General features: G+C 35.7%; 1 protein-coding gene across 2 annotated transcripts in view; it reads left to right on the top strand.

The window, feature by feature from the left end:
- GNAT3 (guanine nucleotide binding protein, alpha transducing 3) overlaps nucleotides 1-24,502 on the top strand; it is a 59,710-nt gene that overhangs the window by 8,475 nt on the left and 26,733 nt on the right. Inside the window, exons 2-4 of one of the 2 annotated variants that reach the window (XM_010848105.1) lie at nucleotides 14,098-14,140; nucleotides 17,854-17,995; nucleotides 23,412-23,569. In XM_010848105.1, the coding sequence (XP_010846407.1) occupies nucleotides 14,098-14,140; nucleotides 17,854-17,995; nucleotides 23,412-23,569 (343 nt within the window). The remainder of the gene's footprint in view (nucleotides 1-14,097; nucleotides 14,141-17,853; nucleotides 17,996-23,411; nucleotides 23,570-24,502) is intronic. The other variant, XM_010848106.1, reaches the window with a different exon arrangement.

Genomic DNA, 24,502 nt, shown 5'->3' with positions numbered 1-24,502 from the left:
AAATACCTAATTTCCTTCGTTCCCAGGTGCTGTAGAATAAAATGATGTATCATTCTGTTTCCTGGTTGACAATTTCCTGTTTTTAACTTTCAATCAGTTGTGTCTGACTCTTTGTGACCCCATGGACTGCAGCACGCCAGGCGTCCCTGTCCATCAACAACTCTTGGAGTTTACTCAAACTCATGTCTATTGAGTCGGTGATGCCATCCAACCACCTCATCCTCTGTCGTCCCCTTCTCCTGCCTTCAATCTTTGCCAGCATCAGGGTCTTTTCAAATGAGTCAGTTTTCTCATCAGGTGGCCAAAGTATTGGAGTTTCAGCTTCAGCATCAGTCCTTCCAGTGAATATTCAGGACTGATTTCCTTTAGGATGGACTGGTTGGATCTCCTTGCAGTCCAAGGGACTCTCAAGAGTCTTCTCCAAAACCACAGTTCAAAAGCATAAATTCTTCAGTGCTAAGTTTTCTTTACAGTCCAAATTTTACATCCATACATGATTACTGGAAAAACCATAGCTTTGACTAGATGGACCATTGTTGGCAAAGTAATGTCTCTGCTTTTTAATATGCTGTCTAGGTTGGTCATAATTTTTCTTCCAAGGAGCAAGTGTCTTTTAATTTCATGGCTGCACTCACCATCTTCAGTGATTTTGGAACCCCCCAAAATAAAGTCTGTCACTGTTTCCACTGTTTCCCCATCTATTTGCCATGAAGTGATGGGACCAGACACCATGATCTTATTTTTTTGCGTGTTGAACTTTAAGCCAACATTTTCACTCTCCTCTTTCACTTTTATCAAGAGGCTCTTTAGTTCTTCACTTTCTGCCATAAGGGTATTGTCATCTGCATATCTGATGTTATTGATATTTCTTCCAGCAATCTTGATTCCAGCTTGTGCTTCATCCTGCCTGGCAGTTTGCATGATGTACTCTGCTGCTGCTGCTAAGTCGCTTCAATCGTGTCCAACTCTGTGCAACCCCATAGAAGGCAGCCCACCAGGCTCCCCTGTCCCTGGGATTCTCTAAGCAAGAACACTGGAGTGGGTTGCCATTTCTTTCTCCAATGCATGAAAGTGAAAAAATAAAGTGAAGTTGCTCAGTCGTATCCGACTCCTAGCGACCCCATAGACTGCAGCCTACCAGGCTCCTCCATCCATGGAATTTTCCAGGCAAGAGTACTGGAGTGGGGTGCCATTGCCTTCTCCGGATGTACTCTGCATATAAGTTAAATAAGCAGGGTGACAATATACAGCCTTGATGTACTCCTTTCCTGATTTGGAACCAGTCTGTTGTTCCAGGTCCAGTTCTGACTGTTGCTTCTTGACCTGCCTACAGAGTCTCAGGAGGCAGGTCAGGTACTCTGGTATTTCCATCTGTTGAAGTATTTTCCACATTTGTGATAGACGCAGTCAAAGGCTTTGGCATAGTCAATAGAGCAGAAGTAGATGATTTTCTAGAACTCATTTGCTTTTTCGATGATCCAACAGATGTTGGCAATTTGATCTCTGGTTCTTCTGCCTTTTCTAAATCCAGTTTAAACATCTGGAATTTCACAGTTCACAGACTGTTGAAGCCTGGCTTAGAGAAGTTTGAGCTTTCTTTGCTAGCCTGTGAGATGAGTGCAATTGTTTGGTAGCTTGAGCATTCTTTGGCATTACCTTTCTTTGGGATTGGAATGAAAACTGACCTCTTCCAGTCCTGTGGGCACTGCTGAATTTTCCAAATTAGTTGGCATATTGACTGGAGCACTCTCACAGCATCATCTTTTACGACTTGAAAGAGCTCAACTGGAATTCCATCACCTCCACTAGCTTCGTTCATACTGTTGCTTCCTAAGGCCCACTTGACCTCGGATGTCTGGCTCTAAGTGAGAGATCACACCACACTGTGTTCTTGTCACCTCTTCTTACTATCTTCTGCTTCTGTTTGGTCCATATCATTTCTGTCCTTTATTGTGCCCATATTCGCATGAAATGTTCCCTTGGTGTCTCTAATTTTCTTGAAGAAATCTCTAGCGTTTCTCATTCTATTGTTTTCCTGTATTTCTTTGCACGGATCACTGAGGAAGGCTGTCTTATCTCTCCTTGCAATTCTTTGAACTCTGCATTCAAATGGGAGTTTTTAACCTTATCCAGGCTAATAATTATTTTACTTATTTGTAGTTTATTACTAAAATATTCCAAAAGGCAGCTATTTCTGCATTTCCAACATCACTTTCAACTACAGTCTCCTCTCCTTCCACCTCACCCTAGATGACCACTGCTCATAAGACCGTCATCAAACATCATCTCCAAAGCTTTCTCCAAAGCATCTCTTCACTAAGCTTTCCTTCATTCTCTTCCACTTTAACTAGTTTTAAGGAGTTTGTGGTATTCCATTCTCATTTAAGGGTAACTTCAGCCTTTGTGCTATAAATTGTATCCCCTTCTATATTTTAAGAATTTTGCTTTATGAATTATCCCATTTGTCACTTTCAAACTTCTTCTCTGCTAGCTCCTTCCTCTTGGCAGATAATGATATTTCTTCCCAGTCACCTAGAGATTTTTCTTTGATTCCATAAAGCTCATTTGATTCACCATATATAGTTATCTTTTAAAATGTGTTTATACTAAAATACTTCTCCAACTAGTCTATGGTCACTTCTTCTATTGCTATACTGTTTCCATTCTCTTCAGTTAATTGAGATCTCATTTGTATATTCATTCTCTTTACCAAAAATGATCTCTCACAGATCCCTGATAATCTGCAATTCACAAAGCTGAGACCTCAATAACTGAATTTTTCTTAACTCCTGTTACACCGCAATACTTTCTAATTTTTTATATCCCTCTACTCCTCACTTCATTCAGGCTTGCTTCTTTTTTTTCCATTTATAAGTAGTTTCATTCACCAAAATTTGTCCTTGAGCCTTTGTGTTTTTCAGTCTGTACTGTATCAGGGACCTTATATCAGGACGTAGCTATCACTTGTAGAAGAATGACTCTAACATCCTTTCTTTTGCCCAATTTCTGGATCCATATTTGTGTCAACTACAAATTAGCAGTTGCCGTGGTTACTTGCCATCTATCACTGCAAGGATTAAATCATGTGCTGCTATAGCTGCTGATCTTCAACATCCCCTTAAAGAAGTTCAAGGTAGAAAACAGAAATGAGGCACTCTGTCCTTTAGGAAAAACTGACAGAACAGGTCTTCAGATAGATGTTTTGGGGAGCCAATTTTATAAGTTCAATTCTTGTATTTCCTTATATCTAGAAAAGCACTAAAATCACTAACATCTACTCCTTATGACTAGGTGTAACCTTCGTGACACTAGAAGAAACTTTTTACAAAAAATGTGTGCTTGATTGCATGTACTCCCCCTTCTCCAAAATTACATATATAATGATCCTCCCCTACCTCTTTGGAGCAGTTTCTCAATGCTATTTGAAATGTTATCTTCTGGGTTATAGTCTTCATTTTGCCCCCAAATAACACTTAACTCAAACTCTCATCGTATGTTTTTTTTTAAGTCAACAATTGTTATTTATCAATAATCTGATTATACTTTGGGGCACCTAGCAATCATCCTCCAAGTTTATCTTGCTGTCCATTCATCCTCAAACTTCATCTTTTTAATGAGGCCCTTCATTATATTCTTTTCCATTATATTCACTCTAGTATTTCAATCTTCTTTAATTCCTTTCTTTGTAATCATTCTCTATTCATTGTCCAAAGATTGATCTTTGTTACAAAGCTTAGTTCTAGCCTTATCTCTGCTAGAATGGGTCTCATGTTTCTCTTTTATTCCACTACTCTGTTATGGTTTTCAATCTACAAGGAAATGCTATGAAATAGTATTTTCATTATATAGAGAAGAAAATGAGAATTTACTGAGGTAATTCAATTTTTAAGATCACACTTTAGTTTACAGGAGAACAAAGGCTTTAATGTTTATTTCTGTCATTTTTAACTTAGTATCCACATTCTAAGTTCTATAAAAACAGTGGATATGTCTGCTTTTGTCTTCACTGATATCCTAGCACAGAAAAGCATGCCTGCATAATGCATGGAAGAATGATGGAGCTGGGAACATAAAACATTTCTGTAGGCTGGTTACGGTGACTAAAGCATAGATATACATTTGGCACTTGCAAAGAACTGGGGAAAAAAAAACACATGTATGTCATATAATAAGGTATTTTTTTTAAGTCAATGAAGATTTTGATAGATTTTTAGAAATGTAAATGAGAAGAATAATGCTTGGATTTTTTTGTCTAAGACTATCCAAGCTATGCTATAAGATAAAGACTTTATGCAGGTGCTTGAGGTAGGTAGGCCAACTAGGAAATTGTTACTACTCTGCAAACACTTGATGAGATTGTAAATTAAGGCAGAAATTATAAGTTTGAAAGTGAGATTTGAGGGATCTTATGAGACAAAATAATAGAACTTAGTGACTTGACTGCCTGTGGCTGTTAAGTCAGAGGAATGGTTAAGGGCAGAATAAGGAATAGTGATTATTTGATTCATCAGTATGTGAAATACAGGACAAAGTTTAGGTTGGGGACAAAACAAAAAGAGTAGTCATTTGAGACATTCAAATTTGTGTTGTTTGGAGAACAACCAAGTGGAGATATCTATTGAACAGGTAAACATATGGGTCTGGAAATCAGGAGGGGTAACTCAAGTGAGAGCTGTTAATTTGATGTATTTAATTCCTGTTCTCTTTTTCCCAGATATACAGTATATAAAGACCAACTGTATAATTAACCAAGGTCTTAGTTTGAAGAATTCACACAAAATGCATAACTGTTCCCCAACTAAGGAACACTTAGATAAATTCTATCAATCCATCCTTCTATCATCTACATTTCTATCTAAAGCAAGCTTGTGTGGGAAATATCACATAATTATATATTTCATTGGTCTACCCGCTTTTTAGCCTAAGAAGTATATTAAAAAGATAAGAAAAGAAAGAAAGAAAGTGAAGTCGCTCAGTCGTGTCCGACTCTTTGCGACCCCATGGACTGTGGCCTACCAGTTTCCTCCGTCCATGGGATTTTCCAGGCAAGAATACTGGAGTGGGTGCCATTTCCTTCTCCAGGAGATCTTCCCTACTCAGGGATTGAACCCTGGTTTCCCACATTGTAGGCAGATGCTTTACTGTCTGAGCCACCAGAAGGACACCATCAGAGCCACCAAAAGGATTTTGAAGTTAAAATACTTCAAAATCCTAGAAGGCATATATATATATATATATATATATATATATATATAATGTTTTAAATATTATCAACTATTTTAAAATAAGTATAAAACTGGAAGTATTTAAATAAATTTTCATTAGGAAGGAAAGAGTACATAGCCACAACATTCTCACAAATGAAATATGCTTGTTTGGCTGATGACTTTTTACAGTTTCAGAATGCTCATCATTACTACATCATAGAAATAGGTACTTGATGTTACACTAGTAATTGAAATATATCTGACACCATATGACTACTAATGTGATTCACTACAAAAAGCCCCACAAAATTACTTATATTTATGCTAAGATATTTACACCACACTGGATCTAATCACCACACAAATACAGAATATTGGACATTGTATAATAAACTGTCCTAGACTTTGGAAAAATGCCAGTTATGAAAACATAATAACAACAGCAGTATAACATGGGAAACAGTCTAAATTAAGAGTTTAAATAGCATAACATACAAAGGAAATGTGTAAGACTTGATTGGATCCTGGGTCCAAGAAATAGAAAAGGTCTGAAAAACAATTTGGAACAATCAAATAAATATGAATATGGAGTATATTTTATATAACATTTTGAATTTGTATAGATATTCTTAAGCATGAAAATAGTGTTATGATTTTCTGGAACAATGACCTATTCTTAGAATGCACCTTAGAAGATGCATTCTGAATTATATACGGGTGAAGTGTGTGATTGCTTTCAAGAGGTTCAGCAAAACAAAGCATAAATATAAAGACAGATATACATGTATATATGTATGTATACACATGTATATATATGTGTGTATATGAATTTATATATATGAAAAAATGCAAAGGACAAAGTGCTAATAATTGGTAAGGTGAAGGAATAAAATATAGGTATCTAATGTACTATTTTCTCAAAATTCCATAGTTTATGAGATTATTAAAATTAAAAGTTTGAGGAAAATAAGTGTAAATTGGGATATTATTTTTCTGATAAAAGAAAATAGGCGAATGTATCTGCAAATTCATCCATATTATTTTGCAAATGGATTCTTTGAAATACTTCATGAGCAGATCACTTTAAAATCATAAAAACTTTTAAAGGAAATCCTTCTCAATAGATTATTTGATAAACTTAACAATAAAATTTGACAAAAACAGGCCAACTCCTTCATGAACGCAGATCCAAACACCAAACCAAAATATCACCAAACTGATTCCAACAACGTAAAAATGTATATTAAAAGAAAAAAGCCAGAGGTAAGAGAGAACTCAAGAATGACCTGTTGAAATACTATTGGAACATTAATATTATTCACATTATCAGAGGAGAAAGAACATCATGATTATGACAGGAGATGCACACACATGTGCATGAACACACACATACACACTAAACAAACTTTTACACATTCTTGATAAAAACTTTTATCACACTAGAAATAAAGAGTAGGTACAAAAACCTGTAGTAATGGTCATACTTAATGGGGAATATTTAGCATCATTAACTACAGGTTGTGAACAAGGACTTAGGATGATGAATGGACTGACAGTTTCCTGTCTTTGACCTTCTCCTTTTCAATGTTCTCATCAGGGATTTGAGTGAAAGTGGATAAGGCAAAATTTCCCACTTGAGTAAGATTCAGAATTTGGAGGGATACAGTTTAAGGTAAAGTCAGTATTCCAAGTGATCTGAACTAGCAGAAATGCTTGGCCCAAATGAACAGAATTTAGCAGATATCTTTAATTGAAGTTCAAAGTCAGCTATACACATGTAGTATACCCATACAGTATGTGGGAAAATCAGTTTGCTAAGTGATGATGTAAAAAAGTAGAAACAGATTAACTGCTAAAAGTTCAATATAGGTTAAAAAAAATACAGCTACCAAAAAAAAAAAAAAAATAGAAGAAGAGGTAAACTAATCATAATGTCTATTAAGAAAAGTGTTCTATTTAGAAATAAGTACTAGGATTGAGGCAGATCTATTTTGTACCCCTATCTTACTAAGTCAGAAAATCAGTACCCTTAATAAAACCACCTATATCTATGGCAAAATTTTAAGTCAGACAGTGTTTCAGAAGGACATTGGCTCTCGCATGGAGTGAGATTCAGCGGGTAAGGAATCTAAAAATCATGTTCCAGAAGAAAGGATGAAAGGAGTCAAACATATTATAGTTGAAATATCTCTTCGAAAAGAGGTGGAGAATGTTTCAAATAATACAGAATGTTGAGAACTCATTGTAAGTTAGACTTTGTACCAACTATTTCAATCTACCCAAACCCTAGGAGATAGATATCAGTAAGTCAATTTTATAAAGGAGGAAACTCTCAGAGATTAACTTCCATCAAGACACCCACATTCAGCAATGAGTACAACCTTACATTTATTCCAAAACATGAGTTTGCTTATTACATTTCACTACCCACTATCTAGGCTATATGATGGGTTGTAACATGGAAGAGACAGAGAAGTTTGTTGTTGCTCAATGAGAAAGAAGAATAGTGAATGAAATAGAATTGCTTCTAAACAAGAAACGAAGCTAAAAATCTTTTATGTCAATAGTCTACCAAAAGATTACAACCATAAACTCATAAACTGCACACCCATATGTCTATAAAAGTTCACATCTTCCATATTAATTTTAAAAAAGTGATTTTAAATTTGTCTTGACATCATATTGGTATTGACATTACCAGTTAATAATTTAAAATAAGGCATCATTATAAGATTAGTATTAGGCTGTATATTGTCACCCTGCTTATTTAACTTATATCTTGTGAAATGTTGGGCTGGATGAAGCATAAGCTGGAATCAAGAGTGCTGGGGAAAATATCAATAACCTCAGATATACAAATACCACTACCCTTATGGCAGAAAGTGAAGAAGAACTAAAGAGCCTCTTGATGAAAGTAAAAGAGGAGAATGAAAAGCTGGCTTAAAACTCAAGATTCAAAAAACTAAGATCATGGCACCCAGTCCCATCACTTCATGGCAAATAGATGGGGAAACAATGCAGTGACAGAGTTGATTTTTTGGGGCTCCAAAATCACTGCAGATGGTGACTGCAGCCATGAAATTAAAAGACACTGGCTCCTTGGAAGAAAAGCTATGATCAACCTAGACAACATATTAAAAAGTAGAGACATTATTTTGCCAAGCAAGGTCCATCTAGGCAAAGCTATGATTTTTCCAGTAGTCATGTATGGATATGAGAGTTGGACTATAAAGAAGGTTGAGTGCTGAGGAATTGATGCTTTTGAACTGTGGTGTTGGAGAAGACTCTTGAGAGTCCCTTGGACTGCAAGGAGATCCAACCAGTCCATTCTGAAGGAGATCAGCCCTGGATGTTCACTGGAAGGACTGATGCTGAAGCTGAAACTCCAATATTTTGGGCACCTGATGCAAAAAACTGATTTATTGGAAAAGACCCTTATGCTGAGAAAGATTGAAGGCAGGAGGAGAAGGGGGCAACAGAAGATGAGATGGTTTGATGGCATCGCCAACTCAATGGACATGAGTTTGAGCAAGCTCTGGGAGTTGTTGATGGACAGGGAGGCTTGGTGTGCTGCAGTCCACGGGGTCACAAACCGTTAGACACAACTGTGGGAGTGAAATGGCAACCCACTCCAGTGTTCTTGCCTGGAGAATCCCAGGGACGGGGGAGCCTGGAGGGCTGCTGTCTATGGGGTCGCACAGAGTCAGACATGACTGAAGAGACTTAGCAGCAGCAGTAGCAGCAGGAGCTTAATTTCATTGTTTTAAGTTAGGTCTAGGACTTTAGATGAGTATCATAATTTCTACTAGATTCAGTATTCTCATGTATAGAAAGAAGATGCATGCACAGCTGGTTGGCTTCTAAGGTTTCAGTCTTCTGCACAGTTCTGTGATTTTAAGAGTACCTACAAAAGAGCTTCTGCAGGATTATAAATCAGGGTTTATTTTCATTTTGCCTATTTTAACAAGTTATGAAATGAGTGAGCAGGATTTGAAAGTGTTTAGGTGAAATTTAGTTACTGGTATAGATCTATAATGGCTTCTCTGGTGGCTCAGACAGTAAAGAACTCACCTGCAAAGCAGGAGACCTGGGTTCGATCCCTGGGTGTGGAAGATCCCCTGGAGAAGGGAATGGCAACACACTCCAGTATTCTTGCCTGGAGAATTCCATGGACAGGAGCCTGGTGACTCATGGGGTCTCAAAGAGTAGGACACGCCTGTGTCACTAACACTTTTCACTTCACACTTCATAGACTTCATAGACATCGTGTAGCCTTAAAAATTTTTGAATATATTTGCAAAGAAAAATGTGGAATAAAACCTCTAATTTATACTTATTAAGAATAAAACAATTTATGAGCATTAAAGTATGAATTAAGTATAAACTTAAATATTTAATTATTTGAAACATTTTCTTCTTCGAAGAAATAAATAGCTTGTTAAAATTCCCTCATTACACTTTGACCCAGATAATAATATTAGTCACCATCACAATTAGGAAGGAACAGATTATTCCAGGATGCCCTTGGGTTGTGTAAACACACTATTTTGATGTCTATATTTGGCCGTGTAGCATGATCTAATCTTACAGGAATGGAATGATTATTGTGAACTAAGACCTAGAAACATTGTGAGCATGGGACTCAATAATTTATTCCTAAAAAAACTTTGCAGCAGGGCAAATAATAAATTAGATTTTAGATAGATGGGCTTTTCTTCAGGAATTTTCATCTTATTCCTATAGTTGCCTATACTGGGCCTTCATATAGAAGCCTGAAGTCACCACATAGAGTAGGAAATTATTCAGGTAGCTATTTTAAAATCTTTCAAAGGAAAATAGTTTTCATACAGAATTTCATTAAAGAGTAATGCTGTTTTTTCAAAAGTGATTATTCTGCCTATCTGACACACATCTGAATGATCGGTTATCAACAATCCTTGTATAATAACATACCCTTTGGCATCAGAAATAGTTCTGGAAACTTGCCAGATCTTAATGAAATATAGTTGTGATTATTTAAAAAATTTTTATGTGTTCAACAGTGGTTCAAATGTATATCTGTCCATGATACATATGCTGATACAATTCTGGAAAAGTCTTTACACAGATTATTATTCTCAAGATAGATAACTGAAATTAAATGAAAATTATCTAAATTATTTTCACTTCATTGTAGAAATTATAGATATTATACCATTATGTAACTGATAGTTAAAAATGAGACATTCTCAATCTCTCAAATTTTCTTGAAAATTTTTTCATTCAGTGCTTCCACTCTAGTTGAAGAAAATGCAACATAAACTATTTCTGAATGGATAAGTCCTGGGGTTTCTATGGGGCCAATTGGTTTTCCTCCCATATCCCCAGAACCCTGCAATTTTCCATCTAGCAAAACTGAAAACATATTTAGAGAAGTAAGATATACTACAAATCTTTTAGTTGTGTAGGATGCTGCTGCGATTTCTAATGTCTACGTGTACTGTTGGAGTTTTTTCAGAAACTACCAAGAACAGTTTTATAATCTTACTGAATAACTTTTCTTTCAAAGTGATGCAGTCTGGAGCAAAATAGCAAATTACATAAAGCCAGTAAACCAAGATACTGTGCAAAGCTCATTGATTTACCCTGGCCATCCTCACAAACATAACACTTAGCCATGGAAAATAATATAGCCAGTTGTCTTCTAAAAACAAGTGAGGTGATATTTTAATGTGATTTTCACTATCTCAAATTTCTCATTCTTAGACATGGAAGCCTCTATTAAATGATTGTGCCCCATCTGTGAATTTTGTTTGATTAGATTTAAAATCTATGAAAAAAGATTAGCAAATTTGCTGAGGCTGATTTTGTATTTATCAACTTCGTTGTATAATTTCACAATGAGTGGTGTGGAAAAGACTAGCATTAAACCATAAAGCAAAGTATGCTGGAGGTTTATCCAAGAGGAATAATCTATAAATCATCACCAGCAATAAAATTATTTACCATAGCTTTACTACTTTGATTCCTCAGTATCCTGTAAGGTGGGCAGTTCTTTCAGATGGCTACAGATACGTAATTTTCTTAGAAAAACATGAGAGAATTTCCTCTGAGTAAGAAAAAACCAATTTTCTGTGAAGTAGAATTAAACTGAGGTGTAGTTGTATTTGCTCATCAGAGTTTAAGAAAACATTGAGTCAGGGAAAAATTCAATGTGAAGAAACATATAAAACACAAGGACAAAATGTTACTTTTGAAGTACTGTCTGAGTTTAAATAATGCATTTGTTTCATTGAGATTCTACTATTAAGCACTCTTCTATGTGCTTTCAATATATAAGTCAACAAAACAGACTAATTCCCTTGCCCTTGTGGAATTTACTCTGTAGTGCTTGCAGACAGACAGGAAAATTTAAAAACTATATGTGAATAATGTGTTACTTTCTAGAATGAGGTAAGTGCTAGGGAAAAAAGTGAGGCAAGGAAAGGACAATAGTGGGCAACAGTGGGTTTAGAAATTTAGATAGTGTAGTCAAGATTTTCTGATTCAATATAGATTTTCATATAATTTGAATAAAATTCTTAGATTCAGGGTTGCCAGAAGTCATGACTTTTGTTCCATAAAATTATACTAGTTTTGGTAAAACAAGGCAGTTGATTACCATGCTGGTAAGGGATATGTTTACATCTGTTAATCAAGTTTCCTAACTTTGGGTTTTTCCTGGATATTTAAATTGTCTTAGTAGTGCTGCTTTGAAATTTGTCCAGAGTTAACAAGCACACAGACTTTAAAGATGTCCTATGACTCAATTTCATAATAACATATCAAAGCCTTTGCTTCTCTTAAGGATATAGAAATTAGTGTAAGGTTAAATATTCACTCATTGATCTTTTTTTATAGGCCCTTCATCAATATTATATTTCAATGTCACATTTTTATTGATAAATGTTAATTATAACCTGAGGAACATTGAGTTTTCCTCAATTTATTAAAGTTTAGTGATTCTATATAAAAACTTTATGAACAGATTTGTATTATTCAGGTTTTATCAACTCTTGATGACCCCCTGCTTTTCTCCCATGTATAAACCCAGAATTACCAAATTTCAAGAAATTGCCTGATATCACTAAAATGTCTGCAAGTTACAAATGCTGGAGAGGATACGTGGAGAAGAGGGAACCCTCCTGCAGTGTTGGTGGTGACATAAGTTGGTGCAAGCACTATGGAAAATAGTACAGAAGTTCCTCAGAAAGCTAAAAATGGAACTGCCATACGATCTAGCAATCCCACTCTTGGGCATATATCCAGACAAAACTATAATTTGAAAAGATACACCCACCCTAATGTCCATAGCAGCACTACTCACAATAACCAAGACATAGAAACAACCTAAGTGTCCACCAACAGATGAAAGGATAAAGAAGATGTGGTGCATATACACAATGGAATACTACTCAGCCATTAAAAATGAAATAATGGCATTTGCAGCAACAGAAAAGCAACCAGAGATTATCATAAGTGAAGTTAGTCAGAAAGAGAAGGACAAACACCATATGATATCACTTATATGTGGAATCTAAAATATGACACAAACGAACCTATCTATGAAACAGAAAGAGATCAGGGACATAGAAAATAGATTGGTGGTTGCCAGGGGAGGGAGGGGCAGGAGAAGGGTGAATTGGGAGTTTTGGATAAGCAGATATAAACTGGTATATATAGAAGGGTAAACAACAAAGTTCTTCTGTAGAGCACAGAAAATTATATTTTTTTCATTAAAAGTTTATGTTTTAAAATTTTTAAATCATGTGAATTTTGTAGCTTTTTACATGTTTGCCAACAATACCAAAATACAGTTGTATATTGTATATCATCAACTAAATAGATGCCCCCAGATAAATGCAATTGGTTCTCTATGGTATTACTGCCACTCCTTTCCCCTCTCTCCGGAATGTGTAATCCATTGTGAGACATTCATTCCTTTGTTATTGTTATCCCGACGGCTCTTTAGGTTTGTTTAGTATTATAGGCAGCTTTCTATTTTAAACATAAAATTTCTATGTAACAAGATAAACATGATGATGAAAACAAAAGCTCATCCTTCAATCAGAATAGGCTTTGAATAGTTCTGGAAATAAATTATTGTCTTTTTTTCCTTGCTATTTAATCACATAGGATATAGGAAGACACATTCTGGAGTGATCTAGAGACTAGTAGCTCAGACAGTAAAGCATCCTGCTGCAATGCCAGAGACCCGAGTTCGATCCCTGGGTTGGGAAGATCCCCTGGAGAAGGAAATGGCAACCCACTCCAGTGTCCTTGCCTGGAAAATCCCATGGACAGAAGAGCCTGGCGGGCTGTACAGTCCATGGGGTCACAAAGAGTTGGACATGACTGAACAACTAACACACACAGAGAAACTATAAAGTTGGAACCATTTGAGGGGAGAGTTGAAAACTTAGGAGAGAAAAGCTTTTGTAAAGTCATGTTTAAATGCAATAATATATAGATATGTCATCACCAACTCAATGGACATGAGTTTGCGTAAACTCTGGGAGCTGGCGATGGACAGGTAAGCCTAGTGTGCTGCAGTCCATGGGGTTGCAAAGAGCTGGACATGACTGAGTGACTGAACTGAACTGATGTTTTCCTGATGGTATACACTTCTTGGTTTACAAAACACATTCTACCTTGGAGCCAGAACTATATCTGACTCTAGTATCAAAATAGAGGGGTTGCTGCTATCTTAGAAAGTAGACAGCCAATAATACCTTTCAAGTCCTGATTGATTACTCTCCTTCTTTACATAAGAGGTGATCTGTAAAAGATTAACCCACAAGAGAGTCACAGGTTTTAATGTCTATGAGAACTTGGTATATCAGTTGATAACACTCCCATATTTCTATTGCAGGAGCAGGAGAATCTGGAAAAAGTACCATTGTGAAACAAATGAAGTAGGTGCCCACTATTTTAAACATTTATTGTTTAATGTCTCCATGTGGGCTTCCCCTGTGGCTCAGCTGGTAAAGAATTCACCTGCAACACGAGAGACCATGTATTTGACTATGACTTAAATAATACTTTCGGAAAAACTAATTGATAGTCTCTAAACCACAGATAGTGGCAGAGCTGTCATATTTCCTGTGCAAATATTCCTCCAATCCTTTATCTGTAAGCATAACAGATGAGTAATATTATAATTTCCATTTTTCTTTCAAATTTTGCCTGTCAACAAGATGACTACTAAAAGCAATTATGTTTTAAATATATTAATATAGGTATGATTCAGGGTCTTAATATCATGAACATAAGCCATAAACATTTCAAAATATGTCAGTGATCCATTTGAAATTAGGAGGGAACAATATTTTTAACTTAATTGGCATTCCTCATGCATGGGAATGAAATGAATATTTAAAGTTTTTATCATCACGGATTTCAATTTATTTTTGTATTTTTTCTCTATGTTTTTTTCTCTTTACAATAAAATAAATAGACCTGAATTCTGAATAAGGATATTATGAGCACAAAAATGCTATAATTTAAGAATGCAATATCTAAATGAGTAAATGAAATACTAAGGGGAGATGAAAACATGAAATCTCATGACTATGTCACTGCTGGAGAATTTTAAAGGACCATCATTGCTATAGGAGAAGAAGATAATCATTTTTTTGAACTTATTTTTTACTATGCTTGAGGATCTTTTTCTTTGGAATGCATCCTGGTGATGGAATGATCCCAACTAATGATGAAATTATCTATTTGTAGTCTGATGTTGTTTGGTCACTATATCCAACTCTCATGACCCCATGGACTGTAGCCCACCAGGCTCCTCTGTCCATGGGATTTTCCAGGCAAGAATACTGGAGTGGGTTGCCATGCCCTTCTCCAGGGGATCCCAACCCAGAGATCAAACCTGGGTTCCCCTCATTGGCAGGTGGATTCTTTACCTCTGAGCCACCAGGGAAGCCCACACTTCGAGCTAGGGAAGCATATAATATCTGCCTCTATATTCTACGGATAGGTCTAAATCAGAATAAACAACACTAAACTTATCTTCCCATGTGCCCTTTTGTCCCCTGCAATGAGTTATAGCAACAGCAGCCTCTACAGAAATAAATCTATGTGTAGTTACAGTGACCCCTCACTCTCTCAACCATGTTACACAACATCTACACAAGTTATGTCTCCAAACACGTCACTTAACTCTACTGTCACTGCCTCAGTTCAGAACCTTGGCATTGCTAACCTGGATTACAGTGGTATCATACTATGTCATTTCTCCTCCTCCTCTTCTTTCCACTGTTAGCCACACTGCCACCAGCTATCTCTGCAGAAACTATTTTATCTCTTTCATGAATTGAACTCTTCACCTGTATTAACAAGATCAAACTCCTAGAACTCTTAAACACTTCAGAATTCAACTCTTGCCTATCTCTTTATCCTAATACCCCGTAGTCCCTCCCCCTCCTCCTTTCTCCTCAGAAATGCTGAACTTACACAGTGCTATGGACTAGCATACCATGGGTGGCAATATAGCCTAGTGGCTAAGATCACAGGCTCTGAAATCAGGCTGTGTGTGTTGACCAGCTGTACCATCCATTAATGGAATAAGTCAGGGACAGCGTCTTTATGTATTAATGCCTTTGTTTCTACCTTTAAATGTAGGTGATAACTTTTATAGATACCTACTTTTAAGTCAGGACTTATTGCAAGAAACAAGATGACACATAAGCACTTAAAACGTTTGGCACATACTGAAAGCTTGATAATTGTAAGCATCTGTTTGGTCACACTGATTCTCCTGCTCAAAGTGTTCTTTTTCCTTTTGACTCTCTGGAAATAACCATTTATCCCTGAAAAATTAACTGATCATCACTGCTGATGATCCTCCCTGATCCCTTACCACCTCTCCCGGTTGGGTTGATCACTTTTTCTAGTTCATTCCACCTGCCAGTATTTTTGCTATACATTATCATACTGTACAAAAATAGGATTTCATGCCCTACCTTCCTGTAATCTAGTACTCTCCAATAGCACATTCTGTGATGACAGGAATATTATTACATCTCTACTCTCCATATGTGGCTACTGTGATTGAGGAGCTAACTTTTAAATTCTATTTAATTTTAATTAACATGTCGTGTGGCTACTGTATGGGACGATAGAGCACTGGTCTATGTTTTTAGGGAAGAAGGACATTTATACTTTATTCATTCTCTTCAGTGTTTGAAATACGTTGCCGAAAATGCCTAGTAAACGCTTATTAATTTGAGCAGATCTAGGAATGAACTTGCAGACGGAGAGTTCTCTCTCACAGTAATTGCAGTAATCGCAGCCCCTAGAAAAGCAGTGTTGCTCACATCCCACTACAGCCGATTTTGTTAACTTTGCTGTTAATTTGCTTGGTGACAGGTAGTTCTCATTCCATGGAAAAAGGACAGAGATAAGAACTTGTTCCAGGAAGAAAACCTAAATGCCCCCAGGTTTATTTATAATTGCTATTTAAATTTAATAATTAAAGTAATATTCTAATTTTAATTTTTGACAGAGAACTGGGATTTCTTTCCTGAACTTATTCTTAATGTATCCATAAAAACATTTTACTGTTTTTTCACTATATAGTCTTTAATTGACTATCTTATTCACCTAGTCAGTTGTTTAATACAGTAGGACAAATATGGCCATTTGAAGTACTGAATATAAATACAGCCAGTATTGGCAATCCAATATTAAAAACAATAAATAATAGATATAGGTACTGCCTTTACTCTTTTCACTAAGAGTATTTGCATTTGGAGGTTTTAATGTCTTTGGAGGCATTTGTGTTCTTTTTACTCCCTATACTAAAGCCTCTGTGTGTATGGATGCAACACAAATCCCTAGTAATCTCTCATCTAAATGATGCCTAATGAACACGCAGTTCATTTTAAAAGCAATTAAAAAAAAAAACAAGAATATATTATGCAATAGAAATGTAATAAAGTGATTAGCATACACAAAGAACCTTTTAATAGGTGTGTATTTCAAAACTAGTAATAAAATTGAGTTCTGATTGAATGAGTGGAAGGGAAAGAAGAGTTCAGCCAAGTTAAATGTCTAGGCATTTCAGCTTTGAGAACTCAGTGGCACGTACACACACGGAACAGTGACAAGGGATTTAACAGAAGGTGGTTACCACCATTTAAAAGGATGCCTTTGTTACTGTTATAAATAGAAAGCAGGCACTCCTATTTTTCCTGTGTGTCTTAAGTGATAGGAAAAGATGTGGATGCTATAGTAAATTACTTCATTTCCTCTAGACATCATGTTACAAACACTAAAAAACATTTCAGAACTCTGTGTATATCTTTGTCCTGGGAATCTGGACAGTCTTTCTCTCAGAAAGAAATAATCTTGCTCAGTAAAAAGCTCATGATTTACCCATTTTAAATTGTAGTTTATCTAGAGCAAATCATTAAGTCCTCTTTGTATTTAGCTTAGGAGCTCAGAAAGAAAATACTACATTAAATCCCAATGAAAATAAAAATTCAAACCCATAAAATGGTCTTCTGTTTTTAACAAAAATGTATTCTATAATTTTATGCAAATTATTATTGATGTGTTTAATAGTAGAAAAAATCAACTATTCAACTGACAAAAGCTTTTCATGTTTAAATTATAGGATCATCCATAAGAACGGTTACAGTGAGCAAGAATGCATGGAGTTCAAAGCAGTAATTTACAGTAATACATTGCAATCCATCCTAGCTATTGTGAAAGCCATGGCAACCCTGGAGATTGATTATGTAAATCCTAGAAGTGCAGTAAGTATGCAAATAATGACAGCTGTATTGGAGTCTGAACCATAAACAGTGGGACCTAATAGATCTGTAGTATTAATCTACACCAAAATATAAGAATATAAAACATGAATTTGAAAGTATGAATTCTGTTTAGTGTAAGATTTCCTATTTTCCTTTAAATGGAACTTTCCTTTTGACTGTGCGCTCTCATCTTACTCAACAATAACTGTTTTCCTAGGACTCAATCGGCCACCAGGGAAGCCCAGTATCAAATAATACACTATATCAAATATAAATACTTATATTTGCTAAATACAAGAGTCTAGTCCATAAAATCAAACTGTAATATCTCTATATTAAGTTTAATTATGAGGCATTTCATGGAGAGTTTATTTTTAAGAACAATACTACAACTATCAATAATGTTCAATGATAATTACAAAAAATATGTGGCACAAGGAAGTGATTATTTTATAATGTTAATTTTTTTTTAAAAATTCAAAATTGTATGAGAAAATGTTTGCATAATAAATATACTCAGTCATTATTTGTTTACAAGGTAGCAGATAGTTTTGTCTTTTTTTTTATAATATATAAGATTTTATGTTAAAATGTATAAAAATTTTACCTACTTGAAAACAATTTATGTGCCAACATATAAAACTATTTTAGTTAGCAAATGAAATCTATAGTATTATACAAAGAGCGGTATAGTTAATCATAGCTTGAAACAGATTGTGTACAATCTATAGGAAGAACTTACCCATTTCCCTTTATTCTCTCTGGGAGCAGCTGATTGCCTCTGGATAATGTCAACTAAACTGTTCCCAGTGTAATTTTTAGGTACCTTGTTATACTAAAAAGTGGATCAGCTAGTAAAGAATCCGCCTGTAATGTGGGAGACCCGGGTTCGATCCCTGGGTTGGGAAAATCCCCTGGAGAAGGGAAAGGCTACTCAGCCCAGTATTCTGGCCTGGAAAATTCCATATACTGTATAGTCCATGGGGTTGCAAAGAGTCAGATACAACTGAATGAATTTCACTTTCACATACTAACAATGAATACAGAGAGGAATGATATAGTAGGTATAGAGAAGACAATGATACTTGTGCTCTCCCCTCCTCTTGAGAAGTTAAAGGTTAAACCATGTAAATGACTCTTGGCACTCATTAGGATGAAGAGAAAAATACCTTTCATGTCCCTAAATTCCCTTTGGTTCTGCCACTTTCCAGCAGAGAGCACAGAAATGCTCCGCGTGTCCTTGGGGCAGACTGTAAAGCAGAGTCAGGATTTCTGCTGGGTGTGCCTTCCATTTTTAGCTTCCCCACAACTTGGCTCCACTAAGTTAAAGATAATATTTCTCTAGGTTACCGTTTCCCTCACATGTGAAGGGCGAACTTGAAGGAGCTGAATGCTAATATCCTTTTGGTCTTTATTATTCTATGATTTAGTGTTCATTTATAGTTCAGACCCTGGCTTTTCTAAGAACCTAGGATTTTAAACTGACCATTAAGAGACAACTTGAAATAATCCCTTATTTAAAAAAATAGTAATAACAAGGGGCAAAGAGGATTAGCAATTTGGCCTGAATTAAATAACTAGAGTTTAGGGCAAAACTCAATTCTCCTGGCTTCTGTTATAGAGCTTTTCCCTATGCAAGGAGTTTTGTAAAAATATTTTTAAGAATTAGGACTATTTCTTTTCTTTTATTTCTTTTAAACAATAACAGTTCTTAGAACAGGTGTTCCTTCAACATTCCTCTGAGAATGATTTAGCAAGTTTGCATGTGTAATATTCCATATATTTGTGTCACAACCTTGCCTACTGATACTTAGTTAAATATATTTTTTGCTTCATGAAGCCCAATGTTTGCAAATCAGATAGCAGTCATCACTAAAGACCTGGAATGTGTTGGTTAAAACTCGTAAAGATCTAGCATGAAGGTGGAGTGAAAACAGACTCTGTATATTGCTGCCATTATGCTAACTACAAAATAAAAAGAAAGGTCATTTATTCAAACCATACATTAAATGGGGTAAATAGACTAACTTAAGCACCACTAAACAACTGACATAACTTCTTAGGAGGACCTATGTCCTCAAGTATCAAGCATCACAGTTGTCAGGTACTACATGGCTCATACTTTTATTTCAATTAATGTAGATTATAGCAATTTCAATCACATTCTTCTTTAGTATTTGATTTTGAGATTAATATACTCCCTACCTGACTCAGGCTATTTGTTTGACAGATTAATTGTTAAGCACTTAAGTGTGGCTTTCACAGTTCTGGTGTCCTGTGACTCTCAATAACTTAGATACACAGTATATATATTTTTACATAACCATTTATACCTCACCACACAGATTGCCATTCAAAAAGAAAAAGATTTCTAACAGAAAATATACATGAGCTTTACTGGTCACTGGTTCTGCAAGTTTGGACAAGATACTTAAGTTTCAGGTTTTTCATCCACAAAGTGTTAGCTTTCATCATTAAATTACAATGATTATTACAAAAGGAAGCAAGAATAATAAATCCATACAAACACTAATTATGAAAAAATATAAGCTCCCAGTATTAGATATTATTACTTTCTAATAATCTCAGTGAATATAGGCTCGTTAACCTTTATGTATTGAAGTATACATCCAATATCATTTGAAAAGTTGTTATTCTAAACTAAACTATTATTTATTTGTGCTTCCCTTGTGGCTCAGCTGGTAAAGAATCCACCTGCAACATGGGAGACCTGGGTTCGATCCCTGGGTTGGGAAGATCCCCTGGAGGAGGGAAAGGCTACCCACTCCAGTATTCTGGCTTGGAGAATTCCAGGGACTGTATAGTCCATGGGGTCGCAAAGAGTCGGACATGACTGAGTGACTTTAGGGGCTTCCCTAGACAACTAACTGGATACCAGGAATACACTGAAGAATCAGCCATAAATGAGATGGAAATAGTATTTGCCCTCTAGAGAAGAAAAATGGTGTTGACCAAGTAGTTATAAAGCATCAGCTATTTCAAAAGCTTTTAAAGACGGTAAAGTTGAAGAAACAAAACAGGGAAATAATAAAGGCATTTACTAATTCTCTTTCAATATTACTATATTCTATTTTAGAAATCTAAAACAGTCATTAGACTGACTAAAAGAATGCTGAAAAGTGCAACACACATTGTAGGTGTTGCGACCATCTTTGACAAAGCACCCTATGAAGTGAATCCTATAGTTTGAAGTAAAGAACACTGATTACTCAAGATGTTCTATGACAAAAGTTCTATAATCAAATAAGTTTGGGATACATATGCACTGTAACAATTTTTAGGAAATTCACAAACAATATTTATAAGCAAAGCTTCTGAAAATCCTGTAATTAAAACTTGGCATTTCAAACCTGACATTTCTGCAAATTATTAGGCTATGATATCTTTTCCTTCCTTGATGTATTTTTTTCCATAATCTTTCAAAATATGATTCTAGGGTTCAGAATGAGTTACACAAGGTTCTAGGTTCATCTGAGGTTCCTAATATTGATGAAGAAAGTCTGGAAAACTTATTGAGGAAACATATGCCACATAGTTCTAGAGCTAACCAACGTAAAGAAAATGAGTTATTCTAGAACCACCATAATTCCCAAACTTTTCCAAATATATGATAGGGAAATAAAATTTATTTAGGATGCCACTCAAACCTGCAGTGAATTAATATTTGGAAAATGATTAAACATCCCTTAAATTTATCTAGGATATGACAGTTTCCTGTCATATCCAACTATTCTGGAGGAAGGATTTTAAAGTTCATCTTGTGTTGACACAATAAAATGACAGGTCAAAGCCTTTGATTTGGGCCAGTTAAAATTTGTGGCCTAACAGTCATCTAATCAGTTTGGCTTAGCAGTAAAATTGGATTGTGAAGAAAGATAAAATGGACTTTTTAGTCTTAACAGAGCCTTTCTTTAACAGTGTCACAGACACCCTTCATTTTTTATACAAAGAGCAGATTTTTAGAAAAATGGTGGCACAAGCCTATCATCAATTTCAAGTAATAAATTGAGTTGTATCAGAAAGGCATCAGGATCTTGTTGGACATACTTCACTGGTAGCCACCTAATTTTGCAGAAAATGTGTTTAGGCTTGATTCTTTTTCTGATACTTACATCTTTATTGATTTGGCAAATTTACCTCCAAGTTTTAGTTTCCTCATTTGTAAGATAGAGAAAATATAGTGTCTTGTAAGGACTGTGTGAGATATCACATGTGCTAAATGTCATGTGAGTTGTTATGAAAAATAGTCAGCAAAAAGAATATGGGCTTTGGAATCTGACAACTAAGATTTGAGCCTAGATTTCTCCATTTGCCTGCTCTAGCATCATGGCCAATAATTGAATTATTCTGAAACCCACATTCTTAATGAAATTTTTTTAGTCATAAACCAGTTTGGATCATTAGTTTAAGTAAACTGTGGACTATGTTATTTATTCAAACTTCCTTTTGCCCTTGTCACCTCCAAATATTCCATCAGGAATAACACAATACTTGGTTTTCTTTTCTCCTTTTCCTCTTTTTTTTTCTTTCCTTTACTTTCTTCCCTTCTTTTCCTAATGAAATCTCACCTCTGCCCTATTAATTTGCCCTAAAATAATGCTCATGACAACACCTACAGTGATGTTCAAAAACTTTATGTGGATCAAAATGTTTACCATTGGTAATTTTTATGATTACAAAGAGGTATGTGATGGTAAATAATGACAATATATTTTTAAACTATAATTTTAGAGTATTGAATTTTAATTTCCATTTGTACTCTAATTCTTACTTGGTATTTTTATTTCCTGGAAAATATATGGCCATGATCAAAGGAATACAATGTGCTCGATTAGATTAGATTTGTTGCTCTTTGATACTAGCATTCTGGTCCTCTAGAAGCTCAGTGGACTTACACCAAAATACTGTTATCCCTTTTTCCATCATTTAGAAGTCAGTGATAAATACCAAATACCTTAATTTCTTCATATAATATTTCACAGTTTTTGCAATGAAGGACTTTTGTGGACATAAGCCAGAAGTTGCATTATAAGATACTTGTGTTCTATTAACCTAAAGATACAGTGGGCTTCCCTTGTGGCTCAGCTGGTAAAGAATCTGCCTGCAATGCTGGAGACCTGGGTTTGATCCCTGGGTTGGGAGAATCCCCTGGAGAAGGAAAGGGCTATCCACTACAGTATTCCGTCCTGGAGAATTCCATGGACTGTACTAGTCCATGGGTCGCAAAGAATCCAACATGACTGAGCTACTTTCACTTCACTTCATAGTGAATAGATTTTCAATGAAATTGTTACTAAAGTAAAAATCATCAAATCGAAGTGATCTTTTGGAAAACAGAAGAATATGTGAGTTTAAGTAACAATACATTTTTATCCTGACAAAAACAATGCCACAGGAAGACCAACAACAGCTTTGTGCGATGGCAAATACCCTGGAAGATGGCAGCATGACACCGGAATTGGCTGAGATAATAAAACGACTGTGGAGAGATCCAGGAGTTCAGGCCTGCTTTGAAAGGGCATCTGAATATCAGCTCAACGACTCAGCAGCATAGTAAGTAAATGCATTTTAAAAGGAACTGTAGTTGAAACATTTACATTTAAAAACTGCAACTCTGTATACTCTGCATTTGTAATCACAAATGAAAAGTAAATAGGTTTACATTTTTATCATGCTAAATAACAAGTAAATGAAAGGAAAGAAAAAAGAGCAAGATTATATAAATAAGATGTAAAAGACATAACCATGGAAGCATTATAAATAACTAATTTTGAAACTATTAATATATGTCTGAAAAGATATATATGTTGTAAATATTTTCTCCCAATTAAAAAGATTTAATCATTATATGGGCTTCTCAGGTGGCTCAGTGATAAAGAATCTGCCTGCTAAGCAGGAAATGCGGGTTTGATATCTGGGTCAGGAATGTCCCCTGGAGGAGGAAATGGCAACCCCCTCCAGGATTCTTGCCTGGAAAATCCTATGGAGAGGAGCCTGGCTAAAGTCCATGAGGTTGCAAAGGGTCAGACATGACTTAGTAACTGAGCATACATGTGCACCCATGCACAAACACACACATAATCATTATGCACCAAGCTCAGTTCAGTTCAGTTCAGTCCAGTCACTCAGTTGTGTCTGGCTCTTTGCAACCCCATGAACTGCAAGCACGCCAGGCCTCCCTGTCCATCAACAACTCCTAGAGTTTACTCAAACTCATGTCCATTGAGTCGGTGATGCCATCATACTACCTCATGCTCTGTCGTTCCCTTCTCTCACCTTCAATCTTTCCCAGCATCAGGGTTTTTCAAATAAGTCAGCTCTTTGCATCAGGTAGCCAAAGTATTGGAGTTTCAGTTTCAGCATCAGTCCTTCCGATGAATATTCAGGACTGATTTACTTTAGGATGGACTGGTTGGATCTCCTTGCAGTCCAAGGGACTCTCAAGAGTCTTCTCCAACACCACAGCTCAAAAGCATCAATTCTTCA

This window comes from Bison bison, unplaced genomic scaffold (genome assembly GCF_000754665.1).
Source record: "Bison bison bison isolate TAMUID 2011002044 unplaced genomic scaffold, Bison_UMD1.0 scf7180017864260, whole genome shotgun sequence".
Taxonomy (NCBI): Eukaryota; Metazoa; Chordata; class Mammalia; order Artiodactyla; family Bovidae; genus Bison; species Bison bison.
The sequence above is the reverse complement of the archived record's forward strand: the minus strand, read 5'-3'. Positions and strand labels throughout refer to the sequence as shown.